At 39.7% G+C, this 20,000-nt stretch overlaps 1 protein-coding gene across 8 annotated transcripts in view; it reads right to left on the reverse strand.

The window, feature by feature from the left end:
* Nucleotides 1–20,000, reverse strand: part of NRXN3 (neurexin 3) — a 1,763,013-nt gene that overhangs the window by 421,659 nt on the left and 1,321,354 nt on the right. For all 8 annotated transcript variants that reach the window (XM_068964453.1, XM_068964455.1, XM_068964456.1 and 5 more), the window contains one exon: nt 3,520–3,701. In XM_068964453.1, the coding sequence (XP_068820554.1) occupies nt 3,520–3,701 (182 nt within the window). The remainder of the gene's footprint in view (nt 1–3,519; nt 3,702–20,000) is intronic.

Raw genomic sequence — 20,000 nt, forward strand, 5'->3', positions numbered from 1 at the left:
GGGAGAGAATTTTCTCTTCCCTCAGGTAGGTTAAGTTGGGGGTAAAAAGGGCTTCTCCCAAACACCACTGCTCAAAAAGTCAGGAATTCCTAGGAATTGCCTTTCGCAGCAGTTTACGAAACACCAGTTCTCAATCTCTCCCTTCATGTCTCTCTCTCTCTCTTGCGTGTGTGTGTGCGTGCACACACATGCTAATTTCAGAGTTTATACTTTTCTTCTGAGCAATGTATTAGCTTGACAACCACTCAGGAGTAGCAGCAAGGCACTTCTGGTTGTTTCCACAATTAACACCCACACTCGAAGAACGCAGCTCTGCCCACAGATGACCCTGGCCAGAGCCCATCTGTGGGCAAATGTGTCCTCTCCTGCTCACGCCCACTTGATTGTGTTTTTCCTTGCCCCAGGATTCACCCTGCCTTCACGTCCTCTTCACACCTGTCATCGCTTTCACTGGTTCTCTTCTCCAAGAGGCCCTGCAAGGGGGAATGAAATCCTTTGCTTCCTCTCCAACCATTTCCGCTCTTAGTAAAGGCCCTTACATTCCTTTCTTTCTGAGTAATTTTCTCTAGTACCAGGAAACTGACTGTGTTTAATAAACAAATCTATGTTTGACAGATAGCGAAAACCACATAGAATTATCTAGTAGGCATCTGTGGCTTCATTTTCCTGATGCAGCTACGTCAGTGTCCAAAGCAAGACGCTGGATTTTGTCAAGTTCTTTGACCTTCTCTCCACTATAGTAAGGAACCGTCCCTTTCCTCTGCCTACTGTGACGTCAGGTTTTAGTCACATGTTCTTTATATCTGAGGATGTTTGGCCTAGGGCAGTGGTCACCGATGTACAATCTGCAGCCTGTCCTTATAGGCACCTTTTTATTGGAGTACCATCACATACACTTTCTGTCTCTAGCAGACACCAGAGATATTGCCCCAGTGAACAAAGGAAGATTTGAAATGACTACACCAATGAAGGGGTCCCATGCTCCAGAAAGCCAGAGATATGTCAGGTTCATTCCAGAATGGTGTGGCTTCTTCACATTATAGGGTCTCTTTTTCTTTTCTTGAAAAATGCCAGATGGCATTTCCTAACCCAAGCTCTGAAGGAGAATCTGTTGGAATTTCCCAGAATGTTTAAGCAATGAGAACATCATGGGAATAAGTTCACAATGCCCAAGGGAGCTCTACACATTCTGATGTTAAATTTCTTGTACGTTTCCTTTTAAAAAGGAGTCAAAATGGAATGCTTTGGTTCTCCCTAGAAGTTCCCAGGATCCTCATATCTGTTTTATGAAAATGCTGCCAATTCCAAGTAAACTACCAGAAAATAAGAAGATGTTTCTCCTGAAAGTGGAACTGTTTTACAAAACGCAAATGGAAGAAACGGATAAACCGGTAGCACATTATCGGACTCTAAAAGGATGCTCACGGCTGTGCCAAATCATATTTTTCTTAGTAAGTCACACTGAATTTAAAAAAGAAGATAAATCACTGTGAAAATGCAAGTGAACTGGTAATAATAGCCCAGTTATAGCTGCCATGAAATAGTCATTAAGTTATATACAGCATAAATCTCACAGTTTTGTAAATTATGGTAGTTCTTAGAGGCCAAATAAAGATAAACTGTACTAACTATAGCTGTGTTTCTCTGTGCTCCTTGGCGTGGCTTTTTAAAAGGCTTGAGCTCAGGCTCAGAGTACCATATGGTCCCTGAAGCATCTGAGGAAGTGTTAAAGGTTCACGGCTCTCTTCAAGACCCCTGTTCTGCATTATGAAGCTGATTGTTTCTAACCAGTGCTTCTCCGCCTTTCTGAGCAGAGTCTTGGCTTGTTCTGGCTCACCCTGAGATCAGATAGGCTTCCAGCTCAAGCTTTTTCCTTCCAGCTGCTTCTCTTTCCAAGGCCTGCTGAAAGAGCAGGTGCTGGGGAGGGGCACTGTTTCCAGGGCTGAGCTTGCTGTATGGTTCCAGCCGGCCACCACCACCCCAGGGCCCAGCAATGAAATCTCACCCCACGTGCCTCAGTAGATGTGCACGTTAGCAAAACTCACATTCAAAGATTACCAAGAAACGTCCCTTTTCCTCCTTTTTGGAGGTTGGTGATAATCCCCAGTTGCATTTTCTTCTTAACTGCTTTATCCCCCCTGCTATTTAAACTGAATTCTTATTGCTCCAAATTAAATCCATTTTTTCTAGCCTTGTCATTGCTAACTAATGAGAGCAATTCCTCTCTTTGCTCTTGGTGGCTGCACTTTGGGTACTTATGGATGAGAATCATATCCTTCTCTAGCCTACTTTCCTAACTGCAGACTCACAGGTGATAAAATGGGTTAATTGTTGCTATAAAAATATTTTCTATCCTCATAACGAAGTAATTTTTCCCTCCAAATCATTTTAATTTCTTTGAATTGCACTGTGTTCTTAATGATCTGCAGTGAGTGAGGGTGCAGTCTTATTGGGTTTACATATACAAGCAAAACATCGGATATATACGACACACGCATACACGAACTCCTGGTCATTGCGTTGCTTCTGCTTGCCCCACCCACTATGGCCTCAGTTTTTACCATTCGTTCTTCACATCTCTACAAGAAAGCCTGCGGGCTTGGGCAGAGGTTGCCCAAGCACAGCCTGCAGTCTGTTTTTATAAATATATTTTCATTGCAATATAATCGCGCACAGTTCTTTAATGATGGATTGATTGTGAGTGCTTCCACATTAACAATGGCAGAGTTGAGTAGCTACGTCAGAGTCTGCATGACCTGAAAAGCCCCAAATATTCTATTTGGCCCTTCACCTTTTTGGCATCAGGGACCAGTTTTATGGAAGACAATTTCTCCATGGAGTGGGGTCGGGGTGGTTTCAGGGTGATTCAAAGGCACTACATTCGTTGTGCACTTTATTTCTGACCTAACACTGCTGCTGATCTGACGGGAGGTACCAGTCCCTGACATGGGAGGTTGGGGACCCCTTCTCTGGAGAAAACCTTGGCTGACTGCCAAACGTAGGAGGTCACTGACAGTCACGATGGCCTTGCCACTTACACTGGGTTAAGATGAGCTGTACCTGGTCAGTCTCTAATTTACAGCTACGTGGAAGTGAAGTCGCTCAGTCATGTCCCACCCTTTGTGACCCCATGGACTGTGGCCCACCAGGCTCCTTCATCCATGGAATTTTTCAGGCAAGAGGATTGCAGTGGGTTGCCATTTCCTTCTCCAATTTACACCTAAGTGGTCTGCTAAACGTCTCACGGCCAAGCCACACAGTAGGGGAGGGAGTCTGGACAGGATGAGTTTTATATTTTCTATTCCCGAGGCACCCTCTGGCCATCACGGTTCACATCCAAGGCGGGTAAATGAGGCTTAACACAAAGCACCCCTTAGTTGTGGCTCCAGCACACCGAGGCAAAGATATAAATGCGTGCTCCGGTGTCGCGTCAGCCTAGAATGTTCCAAGGCAGTTATTTGGCTCACTTACTCAGACCAGCAGGAAGACAAGAGAATCCGGGCCCAGCCCGGTACTCACGATGTGAAGCTGGAGGAAGTCTCCGAGGCCCGGGGCGCTGTCGATGCGCACCAGAATGCCGTCTTTCACGGTTGTGCTGAAGCCCACGGCCAGGCGGTCGGAGCGTGTGCTGGGCCTGTCGTTGGCCGGCCAGGTATAGAGGATGAGGCCTCCGCTCTTCCCGAAGATGTACGTGGCGCCAGCTGCGAAAGCAAGGAGAAAGGAGCGTGAGGACCCTGCAGGGCTCCTCGCCAGCTGCGGTTACCCTGCCGAGACTCTGCACAGAGAGCCGTGGAGCACGAAGGCCTTCACGTGCCCAGATCCGGAGACCAAGAGGGATGCGATGCAGGGGCTCAGAAGACGCCGTCACCCCAAATTAAAGAGGCAGGCGAAATGAGTTAATCACAAAGCAGATGCTAGCGAGAGACGGTCCTCGCGTCTCCAGGTGCTGCTGAACGAGGGCAGAGGATGGATAGCAGGCTGTCTGAGAGCTCTGCCACCTTGGGACAAACAACTATTTCATCTTGCATCTCAGCCAGGACAGCACAAGAAAGGAACCTTCAGCCACCCTCTCAGAAAGGAAAGCCTGAGAAAACCGAGTTACGTGACTCAACGCATTTGTCTATTTCACTCTTACGTTGCTATGTAAAAGGTGATAAATATTAACTGCAGAGGCCTTTAAAAAATTAACTCGATATTTTTCCCCCTAGCTGTGACAGAATACCAGTAAACCAGATGTTTCTGACTCCTTTCCAAACTAAATTTCGAAAAGAAGATACAGGAGACATGGAAAAAAAAAAAAATTCAGTTGAATGAATTTTGATGACAAGCAGCATTCACTACGACTAGTGGATTCAATGGTGTTTTTAATATTTACTTGTGTTTTAGCTTTTATAATTTATAAACCCAAGGGTCAGTAAGAATATATTAATTTAAAAATATTCAGGAAAAAAGAGGAAGAAAAATAAGGAAAATACTTACATCTCATACATTTCAAAGGTCTACTTTTAAAAACAAGTTTTAAAATCAGAATTTGGGAAAAAGTATGCAGATTTGGTAGCCAAAACAGCTATATCATTGTAGTTTTCACGGCTGTATGTATGTTACCTTTAGTGAGTAATTCCATATGCCATTCATCTCAAAGTTCAGAGGCCATTTGGCACCAGGTTTTCTTGTGTGTTTCCCACTGATCATAGTCCAATCCTTGAAACTGTTTTAAAGCACCATGAGACAAGCATTCCTATATCTCTTGAATTTTCTAAAAATCCCCAGCATGGGTCTACATTCAGTTTACAGAGAATATTGGGTTGAATGATGTTGTTTGAAGAAGAAATGAGTTATGCAGCCTGTTCAGAAATAACAGAGTAAGCTGCTATGAGGCTAGAATTAGGAGTATATGTCATAGCTTATCCTTTTCTAAAGCTTTAAGCCACATTGTATTCTGAGGCATATAGAATTTAATTTGTCCTCTTTGAAAGGTCACTATTCTAGTTGCTCCAGTGTGCTCAGTTTGTGTATTACATGTAGCATAACATTATTTTCCTTTTATGAATTTCTCAATTCTTAGGGTATGGGGGTGTGAAAAAGCCCTCCACACTCATCTGGAGATTTGAGGATTGTGGTATGGAAAGTTTATGTTTAATTCTGCATGCATAACAATGTTTGCTCCTTATCATCCACAAACACCCTCAAAGCTTCTTAAAATTAGAAATGTGGATATAATGATTTACCCTTAATATCTCTCCATCTGTGAAACACTTAAATAATTTCCTTTCTGTAGATGATTACAAATATCACCACCATTCCCATTATTCTTTATTTGGAAAACTGAAGGTTACTCAGTAATTATTGTATAGAATCACCAAAAATGCAAATTAGCCTGTGACATTTTTGTGGCCATTTATAAAATCTTACCCTATTCGGTCCTAAATATATAGTGAATTCTGCTACAGGAATAAATGCATAGTCTATCAGGAAATAATTTTGTCACTACAAAAAGAAGAAGTAAAAAACTGATAACAGCAGCAACATATACATGGTACTTTACAGTATACAAAAGATTTTTCAAATTTATTAGCTGGATCTTCACAAAAATAGTCCTATGGAATAGTTCATTGATTAACATTGTTTGGAAGTATAGATGCAAAGATCAGACTTAAATAATTGACACCCTCTTTAAGTCTCCACTTGGACCCTCCCACTTCCCAAATCCTGGCTGTACCATATACCAATCATAGTTTAATATCATTCTATAATAAACTATGCCAAGGATATAAAGTTGACTGCACTTCATTTTTGTCACATCTTCTCATTAGAATGAAGCAGAATAAAAAAAGATAAAAAAGCCATAGTACACACATCTAACATTTTTTCAAAGGTTAGTCTGGCTTTCTGACTATACATATAACTTTAGAAACTTTCTACGCTGCTTATATTTTTAAGCACTGTCCTGCTCAGTAATTCTCAATATATAGAATACAAAGAGGAAGAGTATTTTAAAAGATAAAAACACAACTTCTTATATATAGTGGCTAGAAGGTCACCATAACTACATTTTTTAAAATAAAGAATGATATTATACAATGACAATATTAGGATAAATATATATAATGTATTATTTCAGTTATTTTTATTGCTTCTGTTGTTCTGAATTTAGGATGTCACTATGTTAGATAATTCTAACTTTATAGGTGAAATGGGCATAAAAGGTACAAAGTCCCTGGGTGCATGCGTGCATGCTCAGTTGTGTCCAGCTCTGAGTGGACATGGCTCTCTTGTGGACAGCTCTATGAACTGTCCATAAATATCCATACAGTCCATAAATATCAATCACCTCAGATATGGAGATGACACCACCCTTATGGTAGAAAGCAAAGAGGAACTAAAGAGCCTCTTGATGAAAGTCAAAGAGGAGAGTGAAAAAGCTGGCATAAAACTCAACATTCAAAACACTAAGATCATGGCATCCAGTCCCATCACTTCATGGCAAATAGATGGAGAAACAATGGAACCAGTGACAGACTTTATTTTCTTGGGCTCCAAAATCACTGCAAATGGTGTCTGCAGCCATGAAATTAAAAGATACTTGCTCCTTGGAAGGAAAGCTATGACCAACCTAGACAGTATATTAAAAGGCAGAGACATTACTTTGCCAACAAAGATCCATGTAGTCAAAGCTATGGTTTTTTCCGTAGTCACGTATGGATGTGAGAATGCTCAGTCGTGTCCGACTCTTTGCGACCCCATAGACTGTAGCCTACCAGGCTCCTCTGTCCATGGGATTTTCCAGGCAAGAGTACTGGAGTGGGTTGCCATTTCCTTCTCCAGAGGATCTTCCCGACCCAGGGATGAAGCCAGGTCTCCTGCATTGTAGGCAGATGCTTTACCATCTGAGCCACCAGGGAAGCCTATGGATATGAGAGCTGGACCATAAAGAACGTTGAGCACCAAAGAATTGATGCTTTTGAACTGTGGTGTTGGAGAAGACTCTTGAGAGTCCTTTGGACTGCAAGGAGATCAAACCATTCAATCCTAAAGGAAATCAACCCTGAATATTCATTGGGAATACTGATGTTGAAGCTGAAGCTCTGATACTTTGGCCACCTGATGTGAAGAACTGACTCATTTGAAAAGACCCTGATGCTAGGAAAGATTGAAGGCAGGAGGAGAAGGGGATGATGGAGGTTGAGATGGTTGGATAGCATCACCGACTCGATGGATATGAGTTTGAGCAAGCTCTGGGAGTTGGTGATGGACAGGGAGGCCTGGCATGCTGCAGTCCTTGGGGTCACAAAGAGTTGGACACAACTGAGAGACTCAACTGACTGACTGAGGCTCCTCTGTCCATAGGAGTTTTCAGTCAAGAATACTGGAGTGGGCTGACATTTTCTCCTCCAGGAGACCTTCCCAACCCAAGGATCAAACCCATGTCTCCTGTGTCTCTTGCATTGGCAGGCAGATTCTCTACCACTGAGCCACTGATCCTTAACATATGGCTTATTTTACTATGTAGAAATAAATATTAAAATATATTCTTGTACTGAATTTGCTAGTAAGGGTGACTAAAGACCCTGGATGCTCCTATGGTCTGATGTTGGCTTTAAAGGAAGTTAATGAATAGTTACAACCCTCTACTCTGGTAATCTATTATTATTATCATTTTTTCTTCTTTAGTTAGCTTTGTTATCTCGCATGGTTCTTAAGGCAGATAGATGCTTTCTGGTCATTTTCATATAAAATACCTTAGTGTCCCAGGGGGAACATAGAATGATTTTGTTTTACATTTTCAAATTAAAAAGTTCATTTTGTTATTTTTAAACGTGGATTACAGATCACATTACAAAAACTTTTGGGGACCATCCCAGGAACCATAAGAAGCCTCCTTAATTCATTAAAGATTTTCACTTCTAAGCCATGCATTCCACATCACATGCCTTCCACCCCGAGATGGAGTCCAGCATTTCTGATTGCTGGTTTCTCACTGTGCTCAGTAATATGCTAAGATCATGCTACAGTCATCAATAATCAGGACCATGTAAATTCTCTGCTTGCTAACAAAAGTGATTAATTCAACTGAGGGGGAAAAAATGCTGTGGTAGCATTTTGGCCATTTAACATTGAAGAATTTGCAAGCTGGCAAGCAGCTGAGTTGCTTTACTGAGTTCCAACCAACACACCGTTTAAGTAATGGAATCTCCATTCTGTGACCATTAGCCATGATTAGGTACATACACTACCTCTTCAAATAGTCAACAAGCATTACATGTTACTTAACCCACAACACCTTTCATCGGAAAAGTACCCACAACGGGTCTGGCTCATAGTTTTCATAACTGGCTAGCTCTTTATTGGGATGGAGATGATGGTGATTTTGGCAGCGCCATATCCATACAGCATATTACTCATTTAGGGGATTACCAACAGGAATAGGATCAAGGTCCAATTTAAGATTGACGCTAGAAATAATAATATATACATGCCTAGAAAATCCCATGGGCAGAGGAGCCTGGTGGGCTAGTCCATGGGGTCACAAGAGCCAGACCCAACTTAGTGACTAAACCACCACACACGTGTGTATACATTTGCATGTAGGTGTGTGTACAAAGAAGGGAGGTTTTAGTTAGAAAATACAATAGACTATCTGGAATTTATTTTCTTTCCCCATCAAATAATTAAAGATACAGGGACTCCAGAAAAGCATTTATATATTATATCAGTTATATATTTATGTTTAAAAACAATGAATTCACTGTTTCTGAAATAACTTTCAATTGGTGTTAAAATGGAACAAGTTTGGAAGCATCTCCAAAGGGAGACCTGAGAGAGGTGCATTTAAAGAGAACTTACCAGGAACTATGCTCTATATTTTTAATAATAACTTATATGGGAAAAGCATTTGAAAAAGTACACACACACTCACATATATGGGGCTTCCCCAGTAGCTCAATGGTAAAGAATCTGCCTGCAATGCAGGAGACTTGGGTTTGATCCCTGGATTGGGAAGATCCCTTGAAGAAGGGCATGGCAACCCACTGCAGTATTCTTGCCTGGGTAAATTCCATGGACAGAGGAGCCTGAGGCTATAGTTCATAGGGTCGCAAAGAGTTAGACACGACTGAAGCAACCAAGCGTGAGTGAGCATATACATATCTATGTAACCACGTCACTTTGCTGTACACCTGAAATTAAGGCAACACGGTAAATCAACTATGCTTCAATCAACATAAAATTAAAAAGAGAACAAGATAATTTACTGGTGGAAAAGTGAAGCAGGTAGAATAATAAATTAAATGATACTATAATTCTTAGCATGGAAACCACCTGGGTAAACTAGGATAAGAAACTAGATGTCAGTTTCCTTGCCGGGGACTCTTTGAATGCGGCCTGAGAACTCAGTTTAAAATAGCATGGCACTGAGGTATGTCTATCTTCCTTTATTATATCAGGTTCCTATTCCTTATTTCTATTTTATTACTCTTTCATCAACCCTTTTCACATTTGTATTCTTTATTGTGAACTGGTAAATCCTTTTGGAAATAGGCTATCAGTGACACAAAATATATTATGCCAGTAGATGTTGTTATTGCTATTAAGTTAAAATTACCTTTAATTCATATCAATTATCCCACAGATAACAGAACTAAAATGGAAAGACATTGAAAATGACAAATATCTCTTCGAGGCAATGAAGACTCAAGGATCTCATAATGACTGATGACGGGCAAAGCAAAGTTTCTCAGTTTCTTTTACATATTTAGTTTGTTCCACGGTTCCCCTTACGTACACTCCTGGCTCTTTTGGGGGTGTTCATAATAATAGGGCCTTATAATTCCATAACTTCAAATGGTATTCAAATTGCTTTCTTTGGGAGTTTCTTATTTGATGTCTCTTTCTCCAGTCCCCACTGAAGTGCTAACGGTAAATAGTTTTATTACTGCTTTAATAGAAGGGTAAACAAAGGCTCAAAGAGATTAAATGACTTGGTGTGGTGTCACATGCTGTAACTGAGACAGAGCCAGATCCTCCATATCTTGATTCTGCCCTCGTCTCCCTCCACAGGCCATCTTGCTCACCCAGGAGATGTAACTTCTGGAAAGAAATTCCTGGAGGCCAAGAGCTCCAAGAGGAGAAGGGGAGGGTAAATAACAGATGAAAAAAAAAGTATGAAAAACAAAATCTCGGCATTACAGAAGGAGCCACAAGGGAATACAAGGTAAGGAATACAGATTTTAGAAATAGCCCTGCAATGTATTTATTTCATAGATGGTTTATTATATCTATTTTGTGTACTCTGAAATTTTTGAAATGAACACCTAAGTCGACGATGAAGTCACCTTAAATAAAGCAAATTTGAAGGGACTGAACATTAAGAGAGAAATTTCATCTGTTTTAAAGAACATACTTCATCTTTGGCAAAGAAATGATCAGATTTACTGCTCAGCTAACTGAGAAACTGACAATACCGCCTGAGTCAAGTATATCATCTGGGAGATCCAAGCCCCATTTCTTAACACTGGGCCACGTAAGGGCCCTCTCCATATGAGGCAATTTCTCTTTCTTAAAGAATGAGCAAAACCAATGGGTATGGAGCTAGGAAACACAGGGGCAACATTTCAGAGCATATTCCTCAATTAGAGATAAAGTATACACTGCTCTATACGTTGAAATTGATCTAAAACTAAAGCTTCCAGGGATGCACTTAAATTTCCTTTTGCTTAAAAGTATTTCCATAAGCTCACTGTTCTTTCTTTGGGGTAATTCTTTCTTTCACAGACCTTTGGTTGTGCTTTACAATGCTATTTATGATACTCATGTTAATCCTAACATTAATAATTATACTCACTGTAGGGATGAGTCATTTATCACGCATTATAGTATACGGTACACTATTTCGGATTCCTATAATTTTCACTTTCAGAACTGTCACTGTATTAGTTTGTTAGGGCCGCCATGACAGTGGAAGCGGCTCTGGCCCTCACTGTGTCTTCACGTGCTCTGCTTTCTCTACTCAAGCGTCCTACTTTCTTCTTCTTATAAGGATACTGGCTGTATCGGATTAGTGAAGTGAGTGAAGTTGCTCAGTCGTGTCTGACTCTTTGCGACCCTGTGGACACCAGGCTCCTCTGCCCATGGGATTTTCTAGGCAAGGGTGCTGGAGTGGGGTGCCATTTCCTTCTCCAGGGAATCTTCCTGACTCAGGGATCGAACCCAGGTCTCCCACATTGTAGACAGACGCTTTACCATCTGAGTCACCAGGGAAGTCGGATTAGAGCCCACCCTAATGACCTCATTTTCACTTAATTACCTCTTTAGAGACTCTATCTCCAATTACAGTTAAATTCTGAGGGGTTATGATGGGGGGGGGGTATGACTTAAATATATAACTTTTGAGGGGACATAATTCAGCCCCTAAGGGTCATTATTCCAGTTTTAAAGATGAGAAATGCTATATAAAGAATGAGGTTAAAAAAAACTTTCCCCAAATCTAAATAAATCGGGAATTTAATCCAGCTCTATCTAACAACGAATATATCTCCCTTAAATTTACCTATGTAACTGCATGGGGATAGAGATAATGAGAGAGAGAAGAAAGACAATGTTTGCTAACACGTAGCAAAAAATAAACAGTAAGCAAGACAGAAACTCAATTCCCACATAATAGAAATGGCAGTAGAGGGTTGACTGTTCAGATCATTTTCTCTGAGTTACATAACAATGGTAATATGAAGTTGTTCTCTATCAAGTATATAAAAAGGTCAGACAATAACCTACTCCTGATTAATTACATACCATGCTCATAAAACTCTAAATTATGAAGGGTGGACTCTATAATGAGCCTTATTTCAGAAATTAACTACAGCCAACTTAATTTAACTTTATAACCAAGCTAGTATCTCATATAGCAAAACAAAATAAGTAGTAGGAAATTGTACAGCATTTAGGTTTAAGAAAATAAATATTGTTTTATTGTTAAACAAAAAGAAAAGCCAGACTCCTCTGTACCATGAGGTCCTGAAGGACAGGGTTGTTTAATTTTTCTTTCTATCAACACTGAATGCTCAGGAAAGAAATGATGCTGAGTTAATCAATAAAACTTGACTCATCTATACTTTCATATCTTCACACTGTCATTCAGGCATCTGCCCATGAATCCATCTCAGCTTTTTGTCATTTCATCTCAGTGTAGAAATATTTTATAAATACTCATCAATTAGGGTTCACAACATCCCCTACGATGGAATAGCTTCCAATTTACAAAAGAAATCTAACTGTGAAGACACTTGAATGACTTTTTTTTGGGGTGAATTTTTGGCAGGCTCTGATAGGAAAATCACGCCCACTTTTAGTCATACTGCTTTACGTTACCCTTCAATTTCTAAATTACACTGAAAACTGTTTTTAGTACCTATATTTCATATATAGTCTTATATATATGGAAATACTTCTTAGATTTAACAAGAATACACCCTAGAAAAGCAAAGTAACATATCTAACAAGAGCAATGTTATCATTCTATTTCACAGAGCATTAACTAAGTACAAAGATTTTATATACATTTGTCCTTAGGCAAAATATAAATGAATGAAAGGAAAAATAAAAATGATCATTTTATAATCACTCATCAGCCTTTTCCATAGCAGTTTTTTGGAAACTCATTCCTCCTGATGCCATCTCATGGGATGTAGCTAGAATAAAAGGGGAGTTCGGAGTGCATGTATCTGCCTCCTTTTCCTTCTTTTATGCCACAGCTTTGGATGTTCTCTAATAAGAACAGCCAAGGGATTCTAAGTCCTGAATATTCTGTGAGAAAGAAATACAGATGAAGAGCAATTGTTTGTTTCCAGTGCTTTGATTTAAATTCTTGATTATCTACTTCATACTTTCAAGGGGTCAGGGACTATAAACAGATGACTTCAGGGTATTTATAGTTCTAATGCATAAACCATTGTCTTCTCAAAAAAGTTGGCTCATGTTTTTAAAAGTAATGACTCAAGTGTCCATGAGATATATCTCAATCACAGAACTGATGTCAGAGTTAGGCAAAAGAAAGAAATTTCAGTTATTAAAATCCCTTCTCTATATCTATCATGATCACTTAAGATCATGTCTCTATCATGATCACTTAAGATTGTGCCTAGTTGCCCAATGATTAAGAAAGTGATAATACCATCCCTGCCCACTTATGGTAACCATCTAAAAGTGAAGGGATTCACCAACATTATTGTACCTGTAGGAGACTCATTTTTCTTTATGCCTAGCACATCTTCCTCATTTATCTTAAAAATTAAGCCCTTTCACATGGACATAACTATTTGCTACCATACCAATCATATGATTTGAATGGTAAGTGTCAAGCCCTTAACAGGTTCTGCCTTTTAGATACAGCTGATTAGCTAAGGTATGGTAAATCAACATGAGTTAGACCAATCAGAGTCTATCACTGCATTTTTCTTTGGAACCTGGATCCAGAGGAGCACCCCTCAGTCCCTCCTTGATGATGAAGTTATGCCATAAGAAGCACACAGCTGCCATGGCCACATTTCCTACAATGGGAAAGAGGTTGTGAGGAAAAAAACACTGGCTCAAAAAGTGAAGGCAACTGTTGAGTCGGGAATTAGACAAAGAAAGAACGTCGTATTGTTTGAGCACTTGATATTGATGGTCCATAGTGTGAAGCTGTGCCTTGGGGTTTCTTATATGAAACTCTCAGCTGCTAGCTTCTTGAATCTAAGCGAGTTCAAACTTGGTGGCTCAGTTGGTAAAGAATCTGCCTGCAATCCAGTAGACCTCCTGTAATGGAGAAGACCCGGGTTCGATCCCTGGGTTGGGAATATCCCGTGGAGAAGGAAATGGCAACCCACTCCAGTATTCTTGTCTGGGAAATCCCATGGACAGAGGAGCCTGGCAGCTTTTGGGGTCGAAAAGAGTCAGACAGGACTTAGCAACTGAACCACAAACCACAGTTCAAATTTTGCTTCTTTTACAACTAGAAAAGTCCTGGATAGTAAAGAACTTTTGGTAACTATCTCAGTGCCAGGAACATGTAGGGGTGCAATAAAAGACTTATAAATGAATTGGCAAAGAACGGTCAAGGTGAGAAGCTGATACATTGCCAAGGATTCTAAATATCACCTACCAAAGGAGCCCATTCAGTAACTCACATACATTTTAAGTTGGAACACTTGTAAAACTGATCATATTCTTGTTGACAAAGAAATCTTTAATGATTTCCATAATTAGGGTATATAACTCAAAAACTCCAATGAATAGAATATTAGAATATTAATAAAAGAGACTGTGCTGCTGCTAAGTCGCTTCAGTCGTGTCCGACTCTGTGTGACCCCAAAGATGCCAGCCCACCAGGCTCCCCTGTCTCAGGGATTCTCCAGGCAGGAACACTGGAGTGGGTGGCCATTTCCTTCTCCAATGCAGGAAAGTGAAAAGTGAAAGTGAAGTCGTTCAGTTGTGTCTGACTCTTAGCGACCCCATGAACTGCAGCCTACCAGGCTCGTCCGTCCATGGGATTTTCCAGGCAAGAGTTCTGGAGTGGGGTGCCATTGCCTTCTCCAATAAAAGAGACTGCTTTATATCAAGTCCTATAAACTATAATAAAGCTTTACTCAGAAGAAAATGTCTTAGATAATAATAAGGAAATGAACAGAAATTAATTGAACTTTTAACTTAAGGAACTACTACAAAACCAAATAAAACTAACAGCTCAGGTGAGATGATTAATAAAAGTTGAAATTTGCCCAATGTATTTTTAAAATAACAGTTAAAAAGCCCAAAGCTTGCACTTTAAAATGTCAAAGAAAGTATAGAAGCCCCTGAAACACTAGAAACAAGAAAAACTCAAAAAGATAGAATAGCATAAATTATAAAGGGAATATAATCATAGCTCTAGAAAATGTTAAAAATACAAAAGACTATTTTGAACAACGTTAGAGAAAGACTTGAAAACCAGAGGAAATTAATCATTTCTAGGAAAAATAATTTGCCAAAGATTTCTAAGAAAAATTAGAAACACTCAGTACACTAAATGACCACAGAAACCTTTGGAAACGTGATTCAAGTCCTACTATTTAAAAGGTGAAGGTCTGGATGGTTTTATAGATAGGTTTTATCTAACTTTCAAAGAAAAGCTAATCCCCAAATTACTTAAATGATACCAGATCACAAGCAAAGTTAAATATCTCCCTCAATCAATTTACAGACATAACAAAATCTTAATATTGACATCTGCTAAATATACAGCATAAACCCAGAACAAAACATTTTAGACTAATTTCACTTATGAATATTGATTAAAATTTTTTCTGAATAAACTTCAGTGGTGAATTAAGAATAATATACCATTCAAAGAATATGAGAAATAATGTACTTCAACAAAAGATATCTATCAGCAAAATTCATTATGTCATCCTATTAAAGTAGAATTATAATTTTATCCCTGATTTTCAAAAAGGCTTGAAAAACTTCAGGAGTCATTTCTTCAAAAATTCTAATTAAAATAGGGATTGCAAAAGGTGTTCTAAATATTATAGAGATGATCGCTGAAACTCCAATACTTTGGCCACCTGATGCAAAGAACTGCCTCATTGGAAAAACCCTGATACTGAGAAAGATTGAAGGCAGGAGGAGTAGGGGATGACAGAGGATGAGCTGGTTGCTTGGCATCACTGACGTGATGAACATGAGTTTGAGTAGGCTCTGAGAGTTTGTGATGCACAGGGAAGCCTGGTGTGCTGCAGTCCATGGGGTTGCAAAGAGTTGGACATGACTGAGCAACTGAACTGAAACTGATCAATAACAGACTGTAAAAAATTATATAGTTTTCTCCATTAAAATCAGGAAGATAGTGATGTTTATTATCACAACAAAAATGTATAAGGCCTCACTAAATAAAGTTGTAAAATATTGGGAAAGAATGCAATAATTTTTAAAATATATGATTTAATATATTCCAAATAATGCTGAGAAGATATCGAACTAGTCAATTCTTAAGGAAATCAACCCTGAATATTCATTGGAAGGACTGATGCTGAAGCTGAAACTCCAATACTTGGGCCACCTGATGCAAAGAGCCGACTCAGTGGAGAAAACCCTCATGATGGGAAAGACTGAAAGCAGGAGGAGAAGGGGATGACAGAGGATGAGATGGTTGGATGGCATCACCAACTCAGTGGGCATGAGTCTGAGTAAACTCCGGGAGATGGTGAAAGACAAGGAAGCCTGGTGTGCTGCAATCCATGGGGTCACAAAGAATCAGACATGACAGACTGAACAACAAAAATAATGCTTCTAAAAACTTAAAAATTATGAGATCAATTGATAAGTTTATCCAACACAAATAAATGCCTCCCTTGCACAGATGATTAAATGATTTTTGACAAGGGTACAAAGATCACTCAAAGAGAAATGACAGTCTTTTCATTAAATGATGCTGGGAAAACTAAATATCCAAATGCAAAAAAAGAAGTGGGTGTTTACTTTGTACCATATACAAAAGTTAATTCAAATAGAATCAAAGACCTAACAGTAAGAGCTAAAACTCTAAAATTCCTACAATAAAACACTAAGGGAAAAACCCATAACCTTGAATTTAGAAAGGAGTTTTTGGGTAGAACGCCAAAAGAACAGGCAACAAAAGAAAAACATAGGAAAGTTGGACTTCAAAATTTTAAATGTTAAAGGACACTATCAACAGATTGAAAAGGTAACCTACAAAATGGGAGTAAATATTTGCAAAACATATATCGGATATGGGATCAATATCCAAAATGTATAAAGCATTCCTACAACTCAGCAACAAACAGCCCAGTTAAAATATGAGCAAAGGGCTTGAAGAGCGGTTCCCTCTGTTCTCACTAGCCTGTTTTCCAGACCTGTCTCTGCTGTCCTCAGCTCTTCAGCCCATATCCCCCGCCAAAGAGATGATCCTCTTTCTGTTTCCAAACTACACTGTACTCTTCCACAGTTTTACCTGTGGCCTCCAAGTAGAATGACCTTTCCCTCATTTAAAATCAGATAAACAGTTCTGCAGCCCAAGACTCAGTTCGACTTTTTCTTCTTCTCATTTTATTGTTATTTGATAGTATTTTTTCCAGTTTTATTGAGTTGACATATAATATTATATTAATTTCTGATGTACAACTTTATCTCACTAATACGTGGAATCTGAAACAAAACAAAAAACAGATACACCCAAGGTAAATATTTTAGCCTAATAAGATACTAGCTTGTTGACTAAGGTGTTTACCTTAGTTTTCTCTATTTAGTAACAGAAATACTTCAAGAATTATACCTACAATAAAGTACTTTCCACCAAACATTTGGTTTTCATTTTCTGAAACACTATTACTTAGTAAATATGTTAAAGTCACTCCAACACAGAATTAAAAAAAAAAAAGTTTTTAGAGCTTTAATTTTCTTTAATTAAATAAATTGTAGTGTTTAGAAAGTCTGAAGTGACTGTTTTGGTCAGTGGGGAAGCATGATCTAGTCTGTGACTGTGGAAAATAGGCTGCCGCGTGGAAGATGGAAAGAGACAAAAGCGTGTGCACGAGGATCTAGGAAGCGCCGCCACATGCAGGACGCAGAGACTCATGGGGGAGAAGTGGGAGGGCGCACTGAAGACACGAAGAACAAAGGACCTGGTGAGCCACGCGGCACTGGGGGAAGAAGAAAGGAAGGCATGAGGCTGATTCAGAGTTTTCAAATTTTGGTACGTGAAATTATAGCAAAAAAAAAAAAAAGGAAGCATAATTTTAGTACATGAAAGTGGTAAGCTTAATTTGGGGGTGACTGAGTCTCTAGTATTGGTTTAATGGTTCTGTTGGAACTCCACTATTATAAAGGATCAGGGCCTTAATTTTAAGCCCCAACTGAGACTATCCTATTGTGTCATCATAAAATGCACCCAGATCAGTTCAGTTCAGTTGCTCAGTTGTGTCTGACTCTTTGCGACCCTATGAATCACAGCACACCAGGCCTCCCTGTCCATCACCAAATCCTGGAGTTCACTCAGACTCACGTCCATCGAGTCCGTGATGCCATCCAGCCATCTCATCCTCTGTCATCCCCTTCTCCTCCTGCCCCCAATCCCTCCCAGCATCAAAGTCTTTTCCAATGAGTCAACTCTTCGCATGAGGTAGCCAAAGTACTGGAGTTTCAGCCTTAGCATCATTCCTTCCAAAGAAATCCTAGGGCTGATCTCCTTCAGAATGGACTGGTTGGATCTCCTTGCAGTCCAAGGGACTCTCAAGAATCTTCTCCAACACCACAGTTCAAACACATCAATTCTTCGGAGCTGAGCCTTCTTCATAGTCCAACTCTCACATCCATACGTGACCACAGGAAAAATCATAGCCTTGACTAGACGGACCTTAGTTGGCAAAGTAATGTCTCTGCTTTTCAATATGCTATCTAGGTTGATCATAACTCTTCTTCCAAGGAGTAAGCATCTTTTAATTTCTTGGCTGCAGTCACCAACTGCAGTGATTTTGGAGCCCCCCAAAATAAAGTCTGACACTGTTTCCACTGTTTCCCATCTATTTCCCATGAAGTGAAGGGACCGGATGCCATGATCTTCGTTTCCTGAATGTTGAGCTTTAAGCCAACTTTTTCACTCTCCTCTTTCACTTTCATCAAGAGGCTTTTTAGCTCCTCTTCACTTTCTGCCATAAGGGTGGTGTCATCTGCATATCTGAGGTTATTGATATTTCTCCCAGCAATCTTGATTCCAGCTTGTGTTTCTTCCAGTCCAGTGTTTCTCATGATGTACTCTGCATAAAAGTTAAATAAGCAGGGTGACAATATACAGCCTTGATGTACTCCTTTTCCTATTTGGAACCAGTCTGTTGTTCCATGTCCAGTTCTACCTGTTGCTTCCTGACCTGCATACAGATTTCTCAAGAGGCAGGTCAGGTGGTCTGGTATTCCCATCTCTTTCAGAATTTTCCACAGTTTATTTTGATCCACACAGTCAAAGGCTTTGGCATAGTCAATAAAGCAGAAATAGATGTTTTTCTGGAACTCTCTTGCTTTTTCCATGATCCAACGGATGTTGGCAATTTGATCTCTGGTTCCTCTGCCTTTTCTAAAACCAGCTTGAACATCAGGAAGTTCACGGTTCATGTATTGCTGAAACCTGGCTTGGAGAATTTTGAGCATTCCTTTACTAGCATGTGAGATGAGTGCAATCGTGTGGTAGTTTGAGCATTCTTTGGCATTGCCTTTCTTTGGGATTGGAATGAAAACTGACCTTTTCCAGTCCTGTGGCCACTGCTGAGTTTTCCAAATTTGCTGGCGTATTGAGTGCAGGACTTTCACAGCATCATCTTTCAGGATTTGAAATAGCTCAACTGGAATGCCATCACCTCCACTAGCTTTGTTCATAGTGACGCTTTTTAAGGCCCACTTGACTTCACATTCCAGGATGTCTGGCTCTAGATGAGTGATCACACCATCGTGATTATCTGGGTCAAGAAGATCTTTTTTGTAGTTCTTCTGTGTATTCTTGCCACCTCTTCTTAATATCTTCTGCTTCTGTTACGTCCATACCATGTCTGTCCTTTATCAAGCCCATCTTTGAATGACATGTTCCCTTGGTATCTCTGACTTTCTTAAAGACATCTCTAGTCTTTCCCATTCTGTTCTTTTCCTCTATTTCTTTGCATTGATCACTGAAGAAGCCTTTCTTATCTCTTCTTGCTATTCTTTGGAACTCTGCATTCAGATGCTTATATCTTTCCTTTTCTCCTTTGCTTTTCGCCTCTCTTCTTTTCACAGCTATTTGTAAGGCCTCTCCAGACAGCCATTTTGCTTTTTTGCATTTCTTTTCCATGGGGATGGTCTTCATCCCTGTCTCCTGTACAATGTCACGAACCTCAGTCCATAGTTCATCAGGCACTCTATCTATGAGATCTAGTCCCTTAAATCTATTTCTCACTTCCACTGTATAATCATAAGGGATTTGATTTAGGTCATACCTGAATGGTCTA

Source organism: Capricornis sumatraensis, chromosome 2, assembly GCF_032405125.1.
Source record: "Capricornis sumatraensis isolate serow.1 chromosome 2, serow.2, whole genome shotgun sequence".
NCBI lineage: Eukaryota > Metazoa > Chordata > Mammalia > Artiodactyla > Bovidae > Capricornis > Capricornis sumatraensis.